The sequence below is a fragment of the Monocercomonoides exilis genome (genome assembly GCF_001643675.1).
Source record: "Monocercomonoides exilis strain PA203 chromosome Unknown scaffold1-2713096, whole genome shotgun sequence".
In the NCBI taxonomy this organism is placed as follows: domain Eukaryota; phylum Preaxostyla; order Oxymonadida; family Polymastigidae; genus Monocercomonoides; species Monocercomonoides exilis.
In genome coordinates, this window is record NW_027150546.1 from 2,192,496 (window position 1) to 2,217,500 (window position 25,005).

At 33.9% G+C, this 25,005-nt stretch overlaps 6 protein-coding genes across 6 annotated transcripts in view; 4 read left to right on the plus strand and 2 right to left on the minus strand.

The window, feature by feature from the left end:
* Nucleotides 1–73: 73 nt before the first annotated feature.
* On the minus strand, nt 74–5,386 carry MONOS_14659 (uncharacterized protein; the record flags this gene model as incomplete). The annotated part of the gene is made up of 2 exons (XM_067867478.1): nt 74–4,581; nt 4,834–5,386. The coding sequence occupies 2 exons, from the start codon at nt 5,384–5,386 to the stop codon at nt 74–76; spliced, it is 5,061 nt and encodes a 1,686-aa protein (XP_067736542.1).
* Nucleotides 5,387–8,383: 2,997 nt separating this feature from the next.
* On the plus strand, nt 8,384–10,576 carry MONOS_14660 (uncharacterized protein; the record flags this gene model as incomplete). The annotated part of the gene is made up of 1 exon (XM_067867480.1): nt 8,384–10,576. The coding sequence occupies one exon, from the start codon at nt 8,384–8,386 to the stop codon at nt 10,574–10,576; it is 2,193 nt and encodes a 730-aa protein (XP_067736543.1).
* A 1,107-nt stretch (nt 10,577–11,683) lies between these two features.
* On the minus strand, nt 11,684–12,032 carry MONOS_14661 (uncharacterized protein; the record flags this gene model as incomplete). The annotated part of the gene is made up of 2 exons (XM_067867481.1): nt 11,684–11,768; nt 11,917–12,032. The coding sequence occupies 2 exons, from the start codon at nt 12,030–12,032 to the stop codon at nt 11,684–11,686; spliced, it is 201 nt and encodes a 66-aa protein (XP_067736544.1).
* A 2,529-nt stretch (nt 12,033–14,561) lies between these two features.
* On the plus strand, nt 14,562–16,166 carry MONOS_16894 (uncharacterized protein). The gene is made up of 3 exons (XM_067869765.1): nt 14,562–14,660; nt 14,721–15,220; nt 15,290–16,166. The coding sequence occupies exons 1-3, from the start codon at nt 14,651–14,653 to the stop codon at nt 16,037–16,039; spliced, it is 1,260 nt and encodes a 419-aa protein (XP_067736545.1). The 5' UTR covers nt 14,562–14,650; the 3' UTR covers nt 16,040–16,166.
* A 3,275-nt stretch (nt 16,167–19,441) lies between these two features.
* On the plus strand, nt 19,442–20,975 carry MONOS_15929 (uncharacterized protein). The gene is made up of 4 exons (XM_067868830.1): nt 19,442–19,517; nt 19,655–19,682; nt 19,739–20,235; nt 20,309–20,975. Exons 1-4 carry the CDS (start codon nt 19,515–19,517, stop codon nt 20,432–20,434), a joined length of 654 nt encoding a protein of 217 aa, XP_067736546.1. The 5' UTR covers nt 19,442–19,514; the 3' UTR covers nt 20,435–20,975.
* Nucleotides 20,976–23,974: 2,999 nt separating this feature from the next.
* The window catches only part of MONOS_15329 (putative NEK protein kinase), a gene marked incomplete at its 5' end in the record, with an annotated part of 4,198 nt that continues 3,167 nt past the window's right edge, over nt 23,975–25,005 (plus strand). Inside the window, 4 exons of the mRNA XM_067868199.1 lie at nt 23,975–24,033; nt 24,097–24,129; nt 24,242–24,289; nt 24,360–24,799. Of these exons, the coding sequence (XP_067736547.1) occupies nt 23,975–24,033; nt 24,097–24,129; nt 24,242–24,289; nt 24,360–24,799 (580 nt within the window). The remainder of the gene's footprint in view (nt 24,034–24,096; nt 24,130–24,241; nt 24,290–24,359; nt 24,800–25,005) is intronic.

The window sequence follows — 25,005 nt, forward strand, 5'->3', positions numbered from 1 at the left end:
CATCTCCCCCTTTCAAGCTGGAAATGGTCAATGACGCTGAATCTGAACAAACGATGTTTCTTCTCATTGATGGTTATCCTTCAATCAATGGATTGTTGTTCAAAAACTCCCCTTTCTCAATCGTCACATCTCCAGTAGACACTGACAATCCACCTGATGAAGCATTCGAAATAATCACATCCTTCATCACCAATGAAGAATTCGTTGAGAGGACAAGTGATCCATTCCATTTGCATATTTCTTCAAAATTATTATTTCTCTCGCTTTCACTTTCATTCGCAATTACTCCAATAAATCGACACAAATCCATCGAAACATCCTTTGTATTGCTTATCTCCATAATGCTTCCTTTGCTTGACAGAGAATCACAGTTTGAACAGGAACAGTTTGAAAGTGTTGTTTGAGCTGAAGTTGAAGAAGCTGAAAGAACAGAAGCTCCTTCTGAATTTCTCGAACAGTTGTTGAATGAGGAGATTCCAATAGAAACTGTTCCTGATGACAAATCGTTTATCACAATGATGCAACCTTCAGACCATTTCACTCCATCTGCAGATACTCCATTAAATACAACACTTCCACATTGTCCAATCTCAAATACATTTGTTGCTGATTCAATTTGTTCCAGTTTCATATTTGTAATATTTATCTCATCTACATTTAACAAAAATGAAGGCTTCTTGAATGAAAACATTGATATTGAGCAGTTGTCAACATGAAGAATTCCGTTTTCGATGCTCAACAATGTTGAATTGAGAACAATAGATTCAATGCTTTCTGATTGGCCAACAGATGAAAAATCAACAAATGAAAGAGAAAGCTGGCCACATGCTTCGTGAATGATTGAATTGCCTGAATATGAAAACAATTTCCCAAAATTGAATTTTAATCTTTCAATCCGAACGTTATCTGATGTTGTGATCAGATTTCCCTCGTTGGCTATTGTTGAGTTCAGATATACCATTGCAGCTGAGGGAGATTGCAATGAGCGGATGGTCACATCAAGAACATCACATTCCCCAACAATTTCCGTTTGCCCCAAGATCAGTATCTGTGAGTACAGAGATGGAATGATGTGCTGCACTCCAAAGCTCAGTGAGTGGCATGGTGTGTCCAATTCTCCACATTGCTTACTGTCTGCGTGATTGTCTGCAGTCATAGACACAAATATCGTCTCGCTCTGATATTTCACAACCCTCAGCAGAAGATCTTCTTCATCCAGAAAGGAATCTGTTGTGCAGCCCCATATTGCCAGCTCCTTCACAAAAGGTGATCTGAAATCCAATAAGAATTGCTCTTCAACAATTTGCGATTCGACTGAGCGGCATCTTACATACACATCTCTCCCTCTGAATGCAGAGTTGTCTCGGAATGTGATATTCGACAGAACAAAACTCAGAGGCTTATCAGCTGTCGAGGTGCATTCCAGAAACAGCCACCCACCTCTTCCTGCAGTCGAGCAGAAGCACTCTGAAATCTTGCAAAATGAGCACTCAAACTTTCCTCCCTCATTCAACTCACAAAACATCCCTCCTCCCTTTCCACACTTCAACCCTCCACATCTCTTCGTCGTTGTGTTTCGAATCACCATTTTCAATGGCGCATCATTCTCATTTCGAATGATCGAGATGTTTTCTGTCTTGTTCTGGGTGACTTCTTCGAACAAACTCCACTCAATATTAATGCTTTTTTCTCCTTCATTGCTCCCTCTCTTCTCTCCAGCTGATCCCTTTGACATCCTCAATCCACTTGCTCCCTCCACCTCAATATTCTTCATCGTCAGATTTTTCGCATTCAGCACTGTTGTTGACAACACAGAAATAACATCCTGCGAAAAGCTCAACAATTGCATCGTCACCAATTCCAGCACAACTGTCCCTCCATCTGCTTTGATCAGCCCATAATCTGTCAATTCTTCTCTCTCATCCCCCTTTTTGGTGAATGAGCAGTCTTTCACAGTCAACAATCCCTCACTTGAGCCAACATGCATCAAATAATACACTCCACTCATGAATGATGAAGGAATCACAAACTTGATCAATTCAAAATTGGTAATGCCAGAAATCTTCATTGCTGCTCCTTCTGCTCCTTCTGCTCCTTCAAGCGATGAGACACATTCCAATGAGCACATGCTGCTCTCATCCGATTTCACTGATATTCCACTCACATCAACACTCTTCTGAAGATACCCTTTTCCAATGATGCTGACATTCATTTTATTTCCTTCTGCCAGTCTTCTCAACGAATGATCCATCGACAGACAAGGATAATCCGAGAATCCACACACACACACATCACAACCTTCGCTCCCAATAAATATCTCTGACCCAATCGCTCGCCAGAAATTGACCAGCGGAATGGCATTCGTTGTGTCACTCCCATCAAAGCCTCTCAGGGAATTCAATGAAATACCATCCAGATGCCCAGATACAAATGGAAGAGAGGTGTTTGTGATGCTCTTTGTCAAGTTTGGTGATTCAACAAACAGGTCATTTCCATATTTTGCAGCATTTGGCTTGTCTGCCTCAAAAACAGGGGATGAGATCACAAATGAAGAATCATCATCAATCAATTTCAGCGCCATCCCTCCCCCAAACCCAATCTTCCGTTCTTCTGCTGGCGCTGTGCATCCTGTAAATGTGCAAGAAATAACATTCATTTGAATGCTCCCTTTCAACTGAGCATCAATGGCCCCTCCTCTGCTTCCATCACCAGCCACAGAGCATCCATCAAAAACACACTCTTCAATATTTATTTGTGTGTTTGTATTTTCATCAAAGTTGTTGTCAATGCTCACACACCCTCCATTTCCAGCTGCTCTTTCGATTTTTGTGAAATTGCTGTTCGTCATGTTCAACCATAGAGTGCTCATTGACTCGGTATTTGTGCTGCTCCCTCTCAACCAGATCAGCGGATTTCTCCTCAAATCAATTGATGAAGCTGAGAATTTGTCGATTAACAGGATCCCTGACTCAACAGACAAGAACAGAATTGTCAATTCTGATGATGGATTTTGAAGAGAAAGCGAACATTGAGACAGAGTTATTGAAGAAGAAGAAGAAGAAGAAATGAAAGTGGAGTGAAGAGGAAGGGAAGAAGGAAGAGAGAAGATAAGTTTTGATAATTCCGTTTCAACACTTGCTGTTATCATAGATGAATTGGATGTTTCACTTGAATCAGAGACTGTCCAACCACTTTGATCATTATTTCCTTTGACTTCATGTTTCTGTCCAGCAAAGTCCAATTCATCACTCATCATAATCATTCCATTTACGACAACTTTCTTTGTTCCTGTTTGTCTTGTGAGGGAGTGCTTCATTGTCAAACAAGGGAATTGGACAATTCCACAGTGTGAGTGATCAGATGCCTCAGAATTGCTCACATATATTTCTTCTGGTGTGGGGAGGAGATAGATGCACAGAGGGATAGCCACACTGTTGTTTCCGTTGTCATATCCTCTCACCTTCTCAACAGAATCCAATGAATCTGTCACACATGTGATGTTTTCTGATTTTGCTGTTTCTTCCAGATTTGGTGAAATAACAAAAATATCTCTTCCCCATTTGGCTGTGTTTGTGCCAAACGAAGAGGATATCAGGAAATTGGGATTTTCATTCAACAATCGAAGAAGGATTCCTCCTCCAAATCCATATGTTGCAGAGCAATAGCACCCATCAAAATTACCTCCTTTCACTTTCACTTCATTTCCATTCCCAACACACAGCATCATCGATCCCCCATCAGTCGATGTTCTGCTTCCACATCCTTCAAAAGTGCAACAATTCACATCAATGTTGGACTTGTCATTCGAAAACGACATCACTGCTACTCCGCTCATTGTTCTCTCAATCCCATCAAAACCACACTCTGAAAGTGCCAATGAAATCTCATTTGTTGAAGAAAGCGAAAACAGTGAATTTCTGGAAATTGTCTTTGCCCAGCTCACATGTTCCATCTGAAACATCCCATTCTGAACATTGATCAGTTCTGTCGAAAATGCTGTTTCTGTTGATTGTCCGCTCCCAAAAGATATGTTCAGTCTGCTGATCCTCATTCCTCCTGCTCCACTTATCTCAAACAGTCTAGACCCACAATTATTCGGATGAGCCGAGTCATGCACAAGAATAAAGTCTCTGGCAGTCAATGCTCCTGTCGAGACTGAAAATAGAGACAGCCCAGATGCTTCAAATTCTGTATGAATTGCTGTGCTCATATTGCTTTGGCCATAAACAGTAAAAGTATTGACTCCACAATCAAAACTATTTGTTTCGATGATCGTTCCTGAAGAAACTTCCACATTGGGAACCAAGTCTGGAATGAGTTGTGTAAGGCAACGGCTGATCGTGCTGCATGGATAAGATTCATAAATTCCACATGCATATGTGTCGTTGCCTTTTGGTTGCGAATCAGTTGATGAGACAAATCTCACATTTCCAAAATCATTGCGAAGCCAATCACTCCGATAGGTATTAGAATTATAATTAGTACAAACTCTGTATGATGTTTGGCCGGTTGAATAGCAGGTTGGATCAATATTATTTGAGGTTGAACCATGAAGCAACATATCGTAGCCACACCTTGTGCCTGTGTTATTGTGGAAATAACAATAATAAAACAAAACTCTTTTGTTATTTGCATTCAGCAACAAGCAAACTGCTCCTCCCGAAAGCGAAGAGCAATGATAAAATAAACAATTTGAGAATATAATTTGAATTGTTCCATCCCAATGAATAATTGCGCCTCCGCAAGAAGTTGAAGAATTTGACGCTTGACAAAATTTGAAGAATGAGTTAATAACGCATTTTTTTTGTTTTTGAGCAGTTTCTTGATAAAAACCAATTCCTCCTCCGTCATTGGCAGCAGAACAGTTATTAAATAAGCAATCGTCAACCATTGGCTGAACATAAATTGTTTCAAACTGAATCCCTCCTCCACCCCAATCTGAAGAACCATATGTAACACATTGATCAAATGTTGAATGATGCACAATGCATTCAGCAATTTTCAAAGCATATATTCCTCCCCCTCTTGTGGATGAAGCATTGCATCTTGTGAATGAAGAATTCTCAACCGTGAGAATGGCACTTTTGTTATCATGAACAAACAGCGCTCCTCCTTGTGGTGCTGTGCAATCTTCCCATTCACACAACGAAAATGATTGGCTTTCTGTTGTGTTCAGTTTTTCTTTTTTCTCAAGAGCATTCGTTTCTCTTCTCCCGAAGTTCGTTGTTGCGTTTTTGCAGATGAATTCATGTGAAGAATAGGATCCGCTCGAAATCCCTCCTTCAAAGACATTCACACACGAATAAATGAGTGCATTTTCAATTGAACTTCGAAAACATGAATGTTCCACAAAATGATCGCTATTCGTGTTATATTTCACAGACATGTTCCTGAAGGCACAATTAATGATCTGTTCACTTTTGCTCTTTCCTGATAACAGGAAATTGTCTGAAGATGAGATAGCCAGGTCTGTGATGATGGAGTTGCTCAAAATAACAGAATTGGAATCATCAGATGAAAATATGAGACTGGAAGGGTTAATACTCTTTTGGGGTATCAATGTCATGTTTGTGAGGCAGATTGACCCGATATTCAAATGAAAAGGAGATTCCGACTTTTGGAAGGAAATGCAGGAATCCAACACCACATTCGATTTATCTGTAATTAGAATAAATGGCGAGGAAGAATATTCGACTGCCACATTTTTCAGTCCAACTGAAGAATTGGAAAAGCACAAAAATGAATAAATCGCTGTGCATGTTCCTGCCTTCCATCTGTTCATTCCTGATACTTTTCTCTGTTCTAAAAAATAATTATTATTGTCATTTGTGGGAAATTGTGCATCATTTGAGTTATCTTGACCGAAATAAATACAGTTATATTTAAAAGTTATCTTTGAAAAAATACCTTCATTCTTTAATGTGGCTGTTCCACAGATGACTTGAGATTTAGATGTCTCTGCCAAAATCAGATATGCTAAAAGGAACAAATGCACCCTCATACGGAAATAAATTCAGTTTTGATTTGAAAAATTAATTGTTATGAGAATGATCATTTTTTATTTCATTATCACGTGAATAAAAAAAGAAAAGGCGAAATTGAAATACTTATTATAATATTTGAAGCACATAATTAATGATGCAATGTTAAAATTATCCTATTTAACAGCTTATCAGCATAAAACTGTATCTTACAAAAAATATATTTTGCCATGAATCATAACAACTATTTGAATGACAAATTTTATTAACAAAATGTAATATTGTGCTTGCCTTTTCAATGCAAATAAAATTGTTTCGACAATCTCTTAAAACAAAATAATATTTTATAATTATTTTTGAGAAAAATATGAATAAGAAAACATAAAAACAAACAAATATTAGCTGCTTTGTTGTTTGTTATTCAGAGAATATTTATGTTTTGATCCCAATTCGCTTCGAAAATGAATGACAAACCATAGTTATGTTTTCAGATTGACTTGTTTTTTAAAATGCTTTTGTTGAACATGTGATCGAGGATTTCGAAGAATCCTATGATTATGTCTTTTGTTGAGAAATGATTTTTTCATTTGACTGTGGAATTGGATTCAAGCATTTGTATGTGATAGAAAAAGCAGTTTGCATAACCATTTGATAAGATTGTTTTTCGGACAAATATGAAAGAAATGGTTTATATTTCCATTGGCTGACTGAAAAAAGATGAAAGGGGAAGAGACTTAAAGAATGGAAAGTTATATATTTGCTCATTTCTGGTTTGTGGAATGATATTTTTTTATATCATTTGTTCGTTTTGCAGGCATTTGATTTGGAATATGGATAAACAACTGTTGAAAATTGCTTTTCTGAAAGAAGAACTGTTGAGAATTTTTGTTAAAGATGAAGTTTGTAATTATTTTCGAATATTTTAATTTTATTTGACTCCAGCGCAGAAATCAAGGAAATAAATTGAATGAATGATGTTTCCTTATCCAGTTGGTTACAAAGCTCGAATAACTGGCTCATGTGGAAAGAAAGCAGGGCGAAGAGATTGGATGGGTGTTGGATGAAGCCAATTCTTGATAATCTGAAGGAATTGAAAAGAAAACATAAATTTGTTGTTTTTCAGAATGTTCAGAAACCTTCTCAAATGGAGATGAAAAGACTTTTGGAAATGGATGATTGGAGAATATGTTGCTGAAACTGTTGTTGATGGGGGAATGATGAATTTATTATTGAAGAAAACGAACAATTCCAATGGAACTAAAATTAAAAATGGCTAACAAATCAAAAGGTTTGCTTTATCATTTTAAAAAAAAATTTTTTTATTGAATTTTTATTGTTTTCTTTTAAGCAATCTAAAAAGCGAGGGATTTGATGACTTTGAAGAAGAAGAAAAGAGGAGAAGGAGAAGGCAAAGAAGAAGAAAGACAAAAATTCAAGAAATGACGAAGATGCATTGCATTGGGTTTTTGCGAAGAGTAATTTTGGAAGAAAGATTATTTTTGAGAAAGAAGTGAAGGAAAAGCGGAAGACTTTGAATGAAAAGAATGATTTCCAAATCTTTCATGTATTTTTGAAGGTGAAAAGGAAAAATCAAGTTGAATGCGTGAAAGATTGAGAAGGCGCTGTTTCTGAGAAGAACACACAAAAATGGAAGAAGAAGAAGAACAACGTTTGATTTTGCTGAATTTCAATCAATTTTATTTGATGTTGTTTCAGCTCTAAATTTTTTCAAGCTAATCATCTCATTTTGCATTTAAACCACTGATTCGTTAGTTAAGCTTCTTCCTCCTCCTCCACATCATCTCCTTCTTCTTCTTTTCTTTTTCTTCTTCTTCTTCTTCTTCTTCTTCTTTTCTTCTTCTTCTTCTTCTTCTTTATTTGTTTCTTCTTCTATTCAGTTGTCCAAAAGAAAGAATAAATGAATGAATATTTGTCCCTTCGATTTCTTCTGCCACACCCTCAGACACTCCACAAACACATTCACTCACTCACTCGCTCATTCATTCACTCATTTATTCAACTCTTGCTGTGGCTGATGCAAATGAATGCATCTCTGAAGAGATTTGAAATGCAAATACAAAAAAATAAAAAAATTTAAAAAATAAAAAAATAAAAAAAAAATGAATTTGTTAACAGAAATGTCTGATTTCAATTTTTCTAATGTTTCTGAGGATTTTTGTTCAAAATCAAAAGAACAGAAAAATAAAATGCAATACTGATAAAAAAAATTACTGTTTCTAATATATACATTAATTATCAAATTAATATGACGAAAAAAAAAGTTTCATTCAAAAAATTGATTACTTTATGATCAAATATATAATAATTATAAAGAAAGCATTTTTTTTCTCAATTGACATTTTCGCTGCTAATATTGTAAGAAGAGCTGCAAAACTGAAGCAATGAGCAAAATAATTGAAAGCAACACTGACTCGCAAAAAGCGAATTGTGAACTCTCTTTAAAGGACGAGAAAGGAAGAACAAAAGCAATGAGATGGATTATTGAAAAAAAAACTGAACCACCAATAGAAATAAGACACGATGTTACAATTTCGGATAATGAAGGAAATGCTATGTCAATGTTGTGGATTGGATTTACACATACGGAACCTCCAGAATGGATGAGACACGATATTGCACTTTGCAACAATTACGGATGGACAATGGCCATGAATTGGATTCAGTTTGTTCAAACAGAACCACCAGAATGGATGAGACACGATATTGCACTTTGCAACAATTACGGATGGACAATGGCCATGAATTGGATTCAGTTTGTTCAAACAGAACCACCAGAATGGATGAGACACGATATTGCACTTTGCAACAATTACGGATGGACAATGGCCATGAATTGGATTCAGTTTGTTCAAACAGAACCACCAGAATGGATGAGACACGATATTGCACTTTGCAACAATTACGGATGGACAATGGCGATGCTGTGGATTAGATATGTTGGAACTGATCCACCAGAATGGATGAAACACGAGATTACTCTTGCAAATAAGAACGGATGGACAATGGCGATGATATGGATAGAGAATGTCAAAACGGACACTCCTAAGTGGATGAGGCATGACATTACACTTGGCAATAAAGACGGAAACACAATGGCGATGCTATGGATTTTAAAAGTTAAAACAGAGCCTCCAGAATGGATGAGACACGATATTGCACTTTACAACAATTACGGATGGACAATGGCCATGAAGTGGATCAATAATGTGAAGACAGAACCACCAGAATGGATGAGACACGATATTGCACTTTGCAACAATTACGGATGGACAATGGCCATGAAGTGGATCAATAATGTGAAGACAGAACCACCAGAATGGATGAGACACGATATTGCACTTTGCAACAATAACGGATGGACAATGGCTATGCTATGGATTAATCATGTGAAGACAGAACCACCAGAATGGATGAGACACGATATCACACTTTGCAACAATAACGGATGGACAATGGCCATGCTGTGGATTCAAGAAATCCAAACAGACCCACCAGAATGGATGAGACACGATATTGCACTTTGCAACAATTACGGATGGACAATGGCCATGAAGTGGATCAATAATGTGAAGACAGAACCACCAGAATGGATGAGACACGATATCACACTTTGCAACAATAACGGATGGACAATGGCCATGCTGTGGATTCAAGAAATCCAAACAGACCCACCAGAATGGATGAGGCATGATATCACACTTGACAATAAAGGCGGATGGACACTGGCCATGATATGGATTTATCATGTCAAAACAGAACCACCGGAGTGGATGAGACACGATATCATACTTGACAGCAATAACGGATGGACAATGGCCATTCTATGGATTTATCATGTGAAAACAGAACCACCGGAGTGGATGAGACACGACAATGAGCTTGCAGATAAATATGGAAAAACAATGGCGATGAATTGGATTGAGGAAGTTAAAACAGAACCACCACTATGGATGATAATGGATAGCACACAAGGCACTAAGGAAGGGAGGACGTTGTCGATGAAGTGGATTGAAGAGAAAAAAACGGAACCTCCAGACTGGATGAGACATAGAAACACTTTTGTCAATTCGAAAGGACAGACAATGGCTATGAAGTGGATTTATTACGTTAAAACAGAACCGCCAGAATGGATGAGACACAACATTGCCATTGGCGATAATGGAGGGAAAACAATGGCCATGTGTTGGATAAAGGAAATCAAAACAGAACCACCTTTGTCAATAAGGCATGAAATAGCAAAAAAAGATAACAATGGCGAAACAATGGCGATGAAGTGGATTCAGTTTACTGAAACTGAACCGCCAGAATGGATGAGACATGACAATCGGGTTGCGGACAGGGATGGAAAAAGGATGGCAGATTATTGGGAAAGATATGTTGGGAATGAGATTCCAGAATGGATGAAGTGCGATGAATCAATTTCCGCTGATGAAGCTCTTGATGAAGCTGATGAGCCCGTTGAAGAACTTGATGATGAAGAAATGATAAAGACAATAAATTTGATCAAAGAAAGTTTAAAGAAGTATCGGGGAAAAAGTGGAAAGAAAATGCGCTTGTTGATTAGGATTGAATAGAGAAGGGAATAATGAGGACTTATTGGCTGAAATGAGATATATCACCATCACCAATGAAACAATGCATTGCAAACAGAGATGAATGAGAAAGGGTGAGCGTTAAAATAGAGACAGCAGAAATGGAAGAAATCTAATAATTCAGCAAGAAGGTTTGCTTCACAAGCGCTGAAAATATTTTTTTTTCAACAGTTTGAATAGACAAATCAGCAGATAGACATGCGTATCAGTTAAGAACATTCTGCGACATTTCAAAATTCATGACTCTTCTTTCTTTCTTCTCTCTTTCTTTGAAGCTGCTTTTGCTCAATTGGCAGATGCTTGGGCATGCTTCAAACATATTTCATTTTGATATCCTTTCCATTTGCTTCTGATTACTTTTTCGTTTTACCAGAACAATTGAAGCTATTCATTTTAATTGTCGTTTATTCTTTTTTTTTAATTTTTATTTGATAATGTAAATAATCAAAGAAAATCTCAATTCAAATCATCTTCTTTTCTTCATTTTATCATTTGCCAATGTGACCAAAAGTTCACTTTGGATTTTTGATAATGAAATGAGTATTTACGTGATTTGAAGTTGAGAAAATCATAGAGAACAAAGTGAAGGAGGCTGTGAAAATGATCTGTCTACGATGTTGAGGGAGAAGTGAGGATGAGCTTGATGTTTTCAAAGAATGCAACAATTCTAACTGCCTCTGAGGCAAATTGGCTTTTCAATGGATTTTAGTAGTGTTTGCTGTGAAAATAAGGAAAGAGTTTCATTTCCAGCCTCGGAACCTCTGCCTCAGTTTAATTCCTGCCCAGATGCTGCTCAATCACCTCTGATCTTCTTCATTTTCTTCGCCAATCATCTGCTCGCTTAAATTTCCTCTTTTTGAAATCTTTTCCACTTTTCTTTTTCTTCTTCTTCCCTTCTCTCTTCTTTTTTTTTCTTTGCTTCTCTGCTTTTCAACTTTTTCCTCCACCTCTTCTCGCTCCTTCAGCGCCGCCAGTGCAATTGCTTCAGTCAACAGAACCGCATCCTCCATCCTCAGCCCCGCCGCCGACAGCCCCTTCTCCACAATCTCTCCCACTTCACACACTTCAACCCTTCACCCCATCACTTCATCATCCAACTTCACCACCACGCGCTTGCTCTACGTCGTAGTGTTCACCAACGCTGTTAGCGAAGGAAGAAGCTGAAACAACCGAACTGAAAGCATAACCAAAAGTGCAACAATACAGGCGCAAGTAGCATCCCCATACATCATCGCCCGCAGCGCCACAACATATCCCGCAGCTTCTGCAGCACCCGCGTTGACAGCTGCAGCAGCAGCAATAGCAGCATGTCCCGCGCATACACCCCAGCTGCCTCAGATACAATAATCCGCAGCCGCCACTCGACGTTGTCCATTTCTGCTGCTGATGTGAATAATGCTGCCACCGCCGACGCATCAGAAAAGTCAATCACAATCATCGATAATGATGGCTACTTATTCTCTGAAGATTTCTTCTCTTCACTTCTTCCTCTACGGAATGGTGAAGCTGATCGGCTTACTGCTCCAATTTAAAAAAGTGAAAGAAGGAGAAGAAGACGAAGATGAAGAAGAAGAAGAAGACGAAGAAGAAGAAGAAGAAGAATGAGAAGGGGAAGAATAAGTTAAATTAGAAGAAGCAGAAGAGGAGGAGGAGGAGGAAGAAGAAGAAGAAGAAGAAGAAGATGATGATGATGATGATGATGATGATGATGATGATGAAGATGAAGAAGAAGAAGAGGAACAGAGGAAGAAGATAAAAAAGAAGAAGAAGAAGAAGAAAAGAAGAAGAAGAAGAAGAAGAAGAAGAAGAAGAAGAAGAAGAAGAAGAAGAAGAAGAAGAAGAAGAAGAAGAAGAAGAAGAAGAAGAAGAGAATGATAATGATTATGATATGGAAAAGAAAAAGAAAGATATTTTCTGACTATATTGCTGTTGTTTTGAAATGAAAAAATGCCAAAATGTTTTTTGTTTCATCTTTTTCAATTCAATTTTCCCTCTCTTTTCATTTTTCATCATTTCCATTCATCTTTTCCCTTCTTTCTTCGTCTTTCACAGAACAGTCTTTTCACTCATTCTCTCTTTTCCCCAATTAAATTCTATCCCTCTTCGCTCTGATCATCTGATGAAATACTTTTTCTTTCTCATCTTTCTTCTTCTTCCAATTACTCTTCCCTTCTTCTGCTTATATCCTCAAAATTTCACTTTTTAAGACTTTAGAACCAAATCCGGAGAATTAGCAGCATCGGAGTAATTTCCCTTTTCGATTGATTTTCCCAGCTTTTGTTTTATCTTTCTGCTTCTTCTTCTTTCCATAAATATTTTCCTTTTATTCCATGAAAATTCCCCCTTTCGGCTCATCTTTTGGGAAGTTTGCCGGAATTATTAATCCAAACATTTTCTTCATCTGATAAGTCTTCTTCTTCTCTCTTTCTTTCTTTCTCTTCTCTCTCTTTCTCCAATAAAAAATAGCTTACTTCTTTCTCTGTGCTTTCTTTCCTCATAATGAGGAACATCTTTTCTTCTTTCATTTCATTCATCAGAAAATATCCAATTCTTCTTTCAAAAATAGCTTATTTCCTCTTTCTCTCTTCTCTTTTCTTCTTCTTCGTCTTCTTCGTCTTCTTCTTCAAATCCACTTTTCTTGTTCACAACCATTTTTCCCTTGTTTTCTTGTCCATCGCTGAATCTTCCCTCCTTTTTCTCTTCTCTTTTTGGAAGCACTCCAATTCCAACTTAAATTCTGTGATTTCGCCAAAATTGTGAATCTTTCCATAAAAGCATCAAAATGGCTGTTTCCATCAAACAATTCTTTGAAATAACGATGACTGAGAAGAAGATGATGAGTTAACCGATGATGAAGCATGCATAACAGATGGCTGAAGTCACAAATGTTATTGTTGAATGCAACCCAAACAAGAATAATCTCAAAATTTCTGAATCTTTCGCGAAATGAAAAGAAGATTTCTTTCCATAGCATTCCTGTTCGTAACCAATATGTATTCATTAAAAAAAGACCTTTAAAGAAACATGAAAGAAATAAAAAAAGTCAAACCATTTTTTTTTTTGTCTTGAAATATTATCCTATCTCCAACGGATTGGTAATTATCAGCCCAGCTGGTTTTCTTGTTCTCCAAAATTGCCTCTCACCACATAAAAAAACAGACAACTGGGCAACAAATGGTTGGTAAAGAACATCATCGAAAGCAGAAAATCCTTTATGAAGCAGGCAATGATTTCATATGAAAACACACATTCTCCAAATAAACAAGAAATCAACTCTTTTTCAAAGACTTATTAAACGCCATTTCTTTGTTGATAGTTTTCCAAAGGGTTTCGCGTAAATGGCAATGCGTTTGTTGTAAAGGCCTGATGAGTGTTTCGCTCTGCTCGCTTCCTTCATTGTTCAATCCCCCAATTCCCTTTCCTTTTCCACAAAATAAATCCTGCGCAAAAGATGTGCCAAGTAAACAACGTTTCCCTCGAAATGAGCAAGCGGTTCAATTCAATCCTTCAAAAATATTCTTATCGCTTTTTCTGCATCTTGCTTGAGTTATTTTTCATTCAAAGTATCACAGTCGATGTTGCACTGTATGTTTTGTGATTCACAACCAAGTTTTAATTTCGTGCAATTTCTCCTAACCAATTCACTTTTCGCAAGAAATCGATGTAAAAAGTCACTCGCTCATCCATCTGTAGGCAAAATTCATGCTCTTCTGCAATGCTATAACTCGCATCGGTGCATCTGTAGTCGTGTTCTCAAGCAGCTCAAACATGCTCTGGCTGCAGTTAATAATTTATCAAAAATCTTCACTGATAAAATTAAAGGTTGCTCACCCATATTTCTTTGCTAAAAATAGATTATTTTGTTTCATTGATTTACTTGCATTGAGGCAAATGACATCGAAGTCACATGAAAATGTGTGGATTTCAGCGTTATTTGATATTTGATTTGGTGCTTTTAATTCTTTTAATTTGAACAAAACACGAATATTTCGAAAATGAATTTATTTGTTGTTTTTGATTCATTTTGTGATTTCACAGCCAACTTCAGCGAAACAAATGTTTCTTGGTATGCAAATTTTTATAAGAAATGAATGCTTTTCATTCTTTGGATTTTTCAATTTTATAGAGAAACTTTCACAGATGGAACAATGCACCGATGCTGAGCAGAAACAGAAAATCGAAGAAATGAATACGTTTATGGATGAAATGGAGGAAGAAGAATTTGAATCTGTTTTTAAGAGAGAATTGTTCAATGAAATTGATCAAATGATTGAGGAAAAGAAAATGTCAATGGAAAATGCAATTATGTTGTTGAAGAATGCAGGATTTTGCAAGGAATTGAAATGCTTTTTATTTTTTTCTTTTGATACTTCATTATTGAGCAAAAGATTGGAAAAAATAATTAATGATGAAAATGAGAAAAAAGAAGAAAAGAATGAAAGGCTTTTGACTGATCTCTGTGAGTGTTACCTTTTATTACATGAAGAATTTAAGTACCCTCCAAAAACCATGACAAAAATTTGTGTTCCCTGCCTTTTGAAAGTGGCATCAAACAAGGATGAAAGCGAAAAAAAACAAAAAGAAGTGGAAATGGCATTGTTTGCATTGAGTACTGTTATATACCGAGCATGAATATTATTTTTTCATTTTTTCATTTTTTCATTTTTTCATTTTTTTTCCCCTGTTTTTTATTAGGGAAAAGGAAAAATTGTGTATTTGAATGAAATCAAAGAAATCATCAAATTTAATCAGAAACATAGCAATCTGACAAGACTTGCATATTGGTCAGTTTGGAAGCTTTTGTTTAGAATGTTTTCCTTGGGCATCAACATGGAAGGAATGATTGCGAAAGAACTTCATTTCGCAAGAGAAGCTAAAAGAGAGTTGGAAGAGCTGACAAAGTGTGTGAAATGGACAAGAAAAGAAGAAGAGGAAAAAGGAAAAGAAGTGAAGGAAGTGTTAATTATCAGGCGATGGATTCGTTCAATTAATGATTGGCTATTCCGGTCCAAATTATGGAATGAAGAATCTGTTCTGCTTGTTGAAGGAATTGCGCTATTGTTTTATGCCGCGAAAAATAATTGCAGAGATTTTTGCGATCATTGCATTTTTTCATTAAGAGACGCAGTACATAGAAGAGCTATGATGATTGAAGACTTATTGAAAGGGGGATCCATTGATGTTTTTCTGGCGGAGATTCAGCAACAAACATTAAAAGACGATTTGACTAGGTGTTATTTGGATTTCTTTTTGGAGATTTCAGAAAAATTGGAAAGAATGAGGGGAAAAGACAGAGAAGAAATGAAAAGAAAGATATTTGAAAAGATGGAAGAAGAAGGATATGAAGATGCAATCACAAGTTTTAATGTTATAATTCCATTTTTGAAAACCAATTCTTATTATTTTCTTCCTAAATATTACGGAGATTATTTAATAAACATATGAACTTTGAGAGTTTTTCTTTTCCTTGTTTTTTTGAGAGGAAGATTTTAAAATGGGGTTCGTTGTGGTTTTGCTTCATTTCAAATCTTAATTTCCAACAATACAAACAGAAAAATATATCTGAAGAAAATATTTTCTATTTTTAATTTTTTATGATTTGAATTTGAAAAAAGAATGTTCAAAAAAGAATACTGAAACATGGAAACTGGGAATTCAAATGAAAAAAAAAGAAAAAAGAATCTTTTGGAGAATGTGTGCGAATAACTGAGGAAACAGAGTATTTTCTTTATTCGAATGATATTCATTCACATCATTTCCAGAAGCCAACATTTCCAAATCAAAAATTTCCCTTTCAGAAATACTGATTGTTCGCCAATTGTATCACACCAAATTATCATTAATGGCAAAAAAAGTAAATATCTGCTCTCAATAACCCTATCTCCATTTGTCATTTCCAATATTCTTTTGTGACAGTTTCCTTCTCCATTTCAAATCATTTGCCTTTCTCTCATTTCCTTTTAACTCTTCTGCAACTCACAAAAGAGTTGCAACATTGTGAAATCTGTCGCATTCCTTCGCTTCAATCGTCCATTCCAAAATTAAAATTATTCCAATATATCTTCTTTTTTCTTCTGCACTTCGTTCAACAGCCAAATAATAAAATGTCAGAATCATCCTCCTTTTTTGATTGGGTGTCAATATCATATCCATTCAATTGCCTAATTGTTTTCGCTGCTTCTTCTTGACAGATGAGAAAATTAGCTTTGTGTTTGTGATAGTAATAGTAGAAAAAACTTGTGGAAGAATTCATGAAGAGTTGAATGTAATGAATGAAACAACGTTTCCTTTGAATCAGTGAAGAAGATGCAAATGAAGAAGAGAAGAAGAAGAATTCGAATAAATAAATAAATGATTGAAGTTAACAAATTGAGGTAATACTCTTGGTGGAATTGTTGTAAAAAGCAACAACAAATAAAATTGATTGAAATTCAGCAAAATCAAACGTTGTTCTTCTTCTTCTTCCATTTTTGTGTGTTCTTCTCAGAAACAGCGCCTTCTCAATCTTTCACGCATTCAACTTGATTTTTCCTTTTCACCTTCAAAAATACATGAAAGATTTGGAAATCATTCTTTTCATTCAAAGTCTTCCGCTTTTCCTTCACTTCTTTCTCAAAAATAATCTTTCTTCCAAAATTACTCTTCGCAAAAACCCAATGCAATGCATCTTCATAATATCTTTAATTTTTGTCTATTTTCTTCTTTGCCTTCTCCTTCTCCTCTTTTCTTCTTCTTCCACCTTTCCCAGTCACTCTGATATAGAAAGCCTTCTCAGCTCTTGGACATTTTTGATCAAAAAGAAAAATCCACTTCTTCTGAGTTGTTTTTTTGATAACATCTTTCACACTATCATCGGCAAACTTTTTCCTGTCAATGCTCAATTTCCCAATCTCCTTTCTCTGCTTCACTTGTTTTTCTTTGATCCCAATTTCTCCATTCTCCTTCGTTATTTATTTTAAATTGAACAGAACAGATAAGATAAATCCCTCACACTTTCTATCTTTCGATTCAAAAACCTTCCAAAATTACGCAATTTGAATACGCAGCAAGATTCTAATCCCACCAGTTGACTGTTTTGACAAAAATCGCTGATCGTCAGAAGATCTTCAATCTTCTCCATCGTGGAAGATACAAACGCTCAATAATCATTCATTGTAATATGTCATACAGAACAAGATTTAAAAGATTGAATTGCAACGAAGAGATGCCTTTCATCTTCTCTTTCTCTATCCCCACCTTCCTCATTAGCAAAAAGAATAAAGATGAATGCGCGTTGACTTGTGTGCAGATAACGGATGCTGTGAACGTGCTTCATTTGCTCCTCCATCTCTTTGATCTATTCTTTATGCATTCAGAGATTTGTAGGACTGACATTTCCTCTCCTGTTCACTTATTTGACAAAGGCAAAATTAATTCCTTTTCATGAAAGTTCATTAACAGCTGAGCTAACGAGACAAGGAAGCTAATTGAAATGGAAGAAAATGAGGGAAAAGAAATAAAGATTGAAATGAAGTTAAACTTAGAAAAATTGACTTCTAAAAGTTAGAACTGAATCAATATTATAATTATCAATATGAAAAATAGATGTTTAGCATGTTCCTTGATGGAGAAAATGGAATCAAAGGCGATGCGGTTGAAGAATATGTTATTGATTGCCATATCTGGCAAATGCCATAAAGATTTCAAATTGAATGAAGCTGATTGTTTAGGAATGGCTCGACATATGGAGAGACAGATGATGAAAAAGATGAAGAACCAATCTTTTTAGCACTCAATGCTTTCAATGAATGGAATTTGTCTTCATCATCAAATGTCCTAAAAGGAACGAGGTTCAGAGACATAAAAAAACAAAAACAGTGAACAGTCACAAATGAAAGATTGTGATAATGATAATGAAAGCATTCAAAAATAATTTCATTCAAAATCGCGTTTTGCTTGCAAAAGCATTGAAACGATCAAGGTGAAGCAGCAAATATTTTGTTTGATTTTGTTGTATCTTTCACTAATGTTTAAGAGAAGAAACAACTGAAGAATGTTTGACTTGTTTTGGAAATCTTTCAAAAGCAGGGACTGAAACAGAGTTGATGATATTCATTTCACGTTTCTCAACTTCATGAGAAGGCGCAACAATGCTTAGCTGTTAAAAACTCTGCAAAACACAAGTTCGCATTTCAATTAAATAACCAAAATGTCCATCAAGAAATGCTGTTCTCCAGCTCCATTGCTAATCATTGTTTCCTTGCCTTTTTTCGTTATAAATATTCTTCCCTCGATATTGCCAGCCACTTTCCTTTCCAAAAAAGCTTCTCCTTTGCCTTAGGCTCCAAAATTCTACATAGTTTTGTGCAGATTTTGTCCTTCACAGAATTCCTTCTTGCTATCTTCATTCAATAAAATATCAGCTGAATTTGTTTTCGCCTCTTGTTCCAAATAAAAATTATGAAAATCATGTATCTTCCGTAACTTCATTTATTTCCCAATGGCTGTATAACAATCAGCTCCATTCTCATCGTATTGCTCTACAAAGCGGAGATTGGCCATTTCAACAATAACTCATATTCCTGCACTTTGGAAAGGATACAGATGGAAATATCTTCACAATCAACAGAACAATATTGATTCCATACATTACGTTTTTTGTGTTATTGATGAAATTGTTGTATTCCCCTTGGCCATCCAATCTCCAAAAGTCATCAGATTGAATTTCAAAAATATTGCATCACCATCATTGTCTGTTATCTCCACAGGAAATTATGTTTGTAATTCTGCAAGATTAATTCATTCATTAACACTCATTTTGCTGATTGATGTTCCAGTTCAAAGAAACAATTTGATCATTGAATCCATAACAACAAACCGAATAAAGTTTAACATTTTTTTTCTTAACAATCACTTTCCAAAAGTACCAAGACGATAAAGAATGGTGTGAACACGACATTTTTAATGATTTTCTTTGTATATAAATTATCATCGATGTCATCTTTCCAAACAAATTCTTGTTCAATGTGAATGATCAAAATTGTGTTGTTTTCCGAATGCAATGCATTTTCAAAAATGCAGACTATGAGTGTCACTGAAAGATTCACAGGTTTGCATTCATTGTTGCATTTGAATTCCTTGCAATTGCATTTCTTTTTGTTTCAGAATTTTTATCGGATCTTGAAGATTGCGATGATAATGAACAGAAACAGAAAATCCATATAATGAATGAAGTTATCGATAAAATGAATAGAAAAGAATTTATATCCGTTTTTACCAAAATGATTTTCAATCAAATGAACAAAATAGTTGAAGAAAATAAAATGTCGATTGACAATACCATTCTGTTGCTGAAGCAAATTGGATATTGCAATATGATGAAAAGTTTTTGGAATTACGGTTTTGAACATTCATCGTTGAATGAAAGATTTGAGAAGATGATTATTGATGAAAATGAGAAAAAAAAGGATGAAAAGAACGAAAAGCTTCTTGTTAATCTTTGCGAATGCTATGTGATGTTGCGCTTCAACTTTATTCCAGAAGAATTACTTTCAATTTGTGTGTCTTGCATTTTGAAGGTTGCTTTGAACAAAGAGGAAAACGAGAAGGCTCAAAAAGAAGTGGAAATGGCTTTGCTGGCTTTGAGCAATATGGGATATTGTGTATGAATATTTCTATTTTTATTTTAATAAAATTTATTTTTTTTTTTTTGATACTTTTCTTATTTCTAATAAGAGTTTGAGACAAAATCTTTTTCTCCATGAAATCAAAGAGATTATCCTGCACCACCAGGAGCATAGAAATCTGACTCGATTGGCATATCAATCTGTTTGGGATTTTTTGATAGACAGATTTTTTTAGGGACAAAAGCTTGGAAGAAGTAATTGTGGATGATTTGCATTTTGCGAGAGTGGCAAGAAGAGAGTTAGAAGAATTTTTGAAGTGTGTGAATCTGAAGAGAAATAATGAGGAAAAAGGAGAAAAAGAAGTGAAAGATGAGCTATTAATCAGAAGATGGCTTTAAAGTTTGAAGACTTATTTTGAATTGAGCAACCAATGGAATGAAGAATATATTGGACTAATCGAAGGTGTTGTTCAGGTGTTGAGATCAGCTAAGAGGATTAATAGAGATATTCCAAATCAATGCGTTGCTTTTTTCCATGCAGCAGTAGAAAATAGAAATGTGAAAATGAAGAATTGTTGAAAGGAGGAGCTGTTGATGTAATGATGGAGGAAATTCAGCAGTCAACGTTAGATGATATAAATGTATTTCATAGCTTACGATTCTTTTTGGAAATTTCAAGAAGAATAAAAGAAGAGAAGAAAGATGAAAGGGAAGAAGAGAAGGAAGAAGAGAAGAAAGATGAGATGGAAGAAAATGAGGATTATAAAAGGGAAAAAATGAAAAGAAAAGAAGCAAAAAGAAAAGTGCTTGAAAAGATGGAAGAAGAGGGATATGAAGATACCTTCGCAAGCTTTTTTAAAACTTTCAGATTTTTCAAAAGTTTTTATATCAGTGATATATCATTGAATATTTCAGATTATCTTGTGAATGCTTGAGAAAATGAAAAGGGTTGGAGCTTTGAAACTTTAAATTTACATTTTTTCATTATTTTTTTAAACAATTCGCTTATAAAAGGATCAGAAGAGTTCACGATAGGAAACTTATTTTGATTTTCATAAATAAAAAAGGCAAGCAAAAAAAGAAAAGTTTGGATTTCTATTTTGAGGAACTTGACAAAGAGAAGGAAGATTGAAGAGAGAATAAATGATATTAAAAATCTGTGAAATACTTCACTAAATTTGTTTTTAAGATAACTTTCACAAAAAACAAAAATGACAAAGAATTTTCAAAATAATCAACATTCCTAAAAAAATATATGATTTCAAATATAATCACCAATATATTTGTTATTCATTTTGATAACTTTCCAAGGTACAATTCGCTGGTTTTTTGAGTATTTTCATTTTTTTTAATAAATTCTTTCAAAGAGATATGTAAATATATCACGTTTAATCAAATAGTGAATAAAATTACCAACTTGCATTGTATTGCATTCCGGTCAAATTTGATAAGCAAATAATTAAATTCGATGTAAAAAAATGCCTTGTTTCGATGAACCAAAAAATGAAACTTGTTTGACTTTTCTTTTTTTAATAGCCAATGTCAGAAATATATTTTCTTTTTTATTGACTTTGTGAAAAGTCAAAAAAAAGTTGATAAAGGAAGTGTTAAATAACAAAAATAAAATAAATAAATAAATAAATAAATAAATAAATAAATAAATAAATAAATAAATAAATAAATAAATAAATAAATAAATAAATAAAAAAACAATTTGAATAATAACAACACTCAGCACTTTCAGAACAAATACAATATGGGACAGAATTCTTTCATTTATGTAAAAGTCAGAGATTTGTTCCAAACTTTACTGCAATCGTTTGATAATTATTCTGACATTATCGTGCAATGTTAAATATTGAAATATTAAAAATCGAAAATAATCATTGAAAGATATATGTGGTACAAAATTCATAAAATAAAAAAATTTGTCCCATATTTCAATGCGACTAAGTCAAGGATACAAAAAATATTCTGAAATAATCGATATCTAATCACTCAAGCCGAAAATATACGAAAAATGTTCGCATATACAAAAAAAACCTAATACTATCACGTCGATTGTAATAAACATCAGTAATTATTTCTTTTTTGGAATATGAACATTTTTTCATATTATTTCTTTCAATTTTCCATAGCAGATAATAATTGGTCTAATAAAATGGCTGATCCTTTTTGAAATCAAACTTTCATATGAATTTTAATCGATAATTTTTTTTCAACATGATTTTTATAAAATGAACGAAAATGGTTTATTCGTATTATTCATAATGCTGTGATATTGAAAATAACTTTTTTGAAATTTCAATGAAATTTAAATTTCGATAAAAACATAAAAAAGGTTTGGTTTCAAAGGGAATCAGCCATTTGTGGAATAATGTGAAACTTCTTGCTATTTCATTGAAATTTTGTGCACTTTTCATTGCCTTTTTGGAACAAAAAATAAAAAAAAAGGGTTTATTTATTGAAATAATTGTGACGTTGAATAACATTATGTTACGATAACAATAACATCTGTGATCAGATATGTTAATTACGTTTATTTTCAAATCTCGAAAAGGTAAATTTTGTTTTAAGCGAAACAAAAATATTATATGGGTAATTCTTTTTGAGAAGTCGCAAATGTTTAATTTTCTTTTAAATCAAAAATTTTATATTCTGCTCAAATATTTGATGATACACACCAAACTTCACTAAAATGGAATCAATTTCTGGATAATGCTATTTCAGACATTCTTTAGAAGATTCGTGAGTGGAAACAAATATTTGAGCAAAATACAAAATTTTTGATTTTATAGAAAATTAAACATTTGCGACTTTTCAAAAAGAATCACCCATATATATAATGACGGAAGTGGTTTTAAGTTATTTGTCTGGTCACATAGGAATATGAGAGATATCTTGGATTGAGATGTTTTTATGAAAGAATAAAAAAAAATCTTTGAAAAATACACCTAAAAACAAAAATTGATTAGTTGAAAAGTCAGTTGTTTGATGTTTATTTTTAAAATGAATTTCAAAATAATTACAGACATTCTAATTAATCAGTTATTTGCCAATTGTATTCACAAAAAAGGTCAAATGAATAAATGTTCTTTGTTTTGACATTGGAAGATATTTTTTTTTTAATTTTTGTGAAGTTCTATAATGAAGTCTCTTTTGTTGTGAATTCTGTAAATAATTAATACAAAAAGTTCGAAAGAAAATTTAGTTCCATTTTCAAATTTTTATAATTCCTTTGACAAATTATCTGAATCCTTATTTCAAGCCCATGTTTTTTCTCATGTGAAAAACCTGGATAAGTGACAATATTCACCATTGGTTTGAGATTTTTTCTTTTCTGAATCTTTAATAAAAAGAGATAAACATATTAATGTTTTCAATGTTTATTCATATTTAATGTCACTTTTATGTACCCATAGGAGATATGAAGAAAAAAATTTGCAACGTTTATAAATAAAAAAATCTAATTAAAAAAAAAAAATTGAAATGAATTAAAAATTACTAAGTTTTTGAAAATAAAATATATGACATTATTCGCAAGTTTTTTTTTTCCTGAAATATTTACAAATGTTGAATTCTTGATTTTTAATACATTTTTCATTCTTTGAGAAAAAGTTATTCTTTTTTTATAAATGAAATAACTTGAATAAAAAAATAGCTGTCGTTCTTTTCAGTTGTTCAAATTTCAAATTGTTAATAAAACACATGCTCTTGATTCAGAAATTTTTTATCAATTATCGATATTAATTTTCTTATGGGAATACGTTGGAGAGATGGGATTGAAAGATTTTACAAAAGTGAGGCTTTTAGGGAAAGGAAGCTACGGCTCTGTGTTTGTTTTATTTTTATTGATTTTTTTTAAGAGTGGCTTTTGCCTGTTGTATTGTTTTTTTAGTTTCGAAGTTAAAAGAAATATTGATGGAAGAATGTGTGTGAACACAAGTTCTTTTTTCTTTTGACGGATATTTTCAAAATTTAATGAATTTTTGATGTAATTGAAAAAATATAAATGAACATTTGAAAATTTGAATGATTTTAAGTTATGCGTTAAAGGAAATTAATCTCAGATACATGAGCCCAAAAGAAGAGTTTGCCAAAATTTATCGATATTTTGTTTATATTTTATGTTTTCGCTTTATATTGAAACCATTCACAAAGAGAAGAATCCTTAAATGAAATTCGAATTCTTGCATCTTTTCGTCATCCAAATATTACAAAATATAAAGAAGCTTTCATAGAAGATGATAAATTATTCATTGTTACCGAATACGTTGATGGAGGGGATCTGCTTCAACTTATAAAAAAGCGAAAGTCTTCAAGAAGATATTTAACAGAAGAACAAATTTGGAGTTATTTTATCCAAATTTGCTTGGGACTTCAGTATCTTCACCAAAAAGCAGTGCTTCACAGAGACATTAAATCTGCTAATGTGTTTCTTACACAGGATGGCCTCGCCAAAATTGGTGATCTTGGAGTTGCAAAAGTTCTCAAAGCACCCGATGCTCTTTCAGTAACTGCAATCGGAACGCCCTATTACTTATGCCCTGAAATGTGGCAGAATCGTCCTTATAACAACAAAAGCGATGTGTGGTCACTTGGTGTGCATCATTTGATACAAGTTAATTTCAAAAAATTTCCCAAATCAATAAAATTAAATGAAATATTAAAAAAAAAAAAACAAAACCAATTAAATTATTCCTTTTATTTATTTATTTATTTATTTATTTATTTATTTATTTATTTATTTATTTATTTATTTATTTATTTTTAAATTTTATATATTTTATATTTTTTATTTTTATTC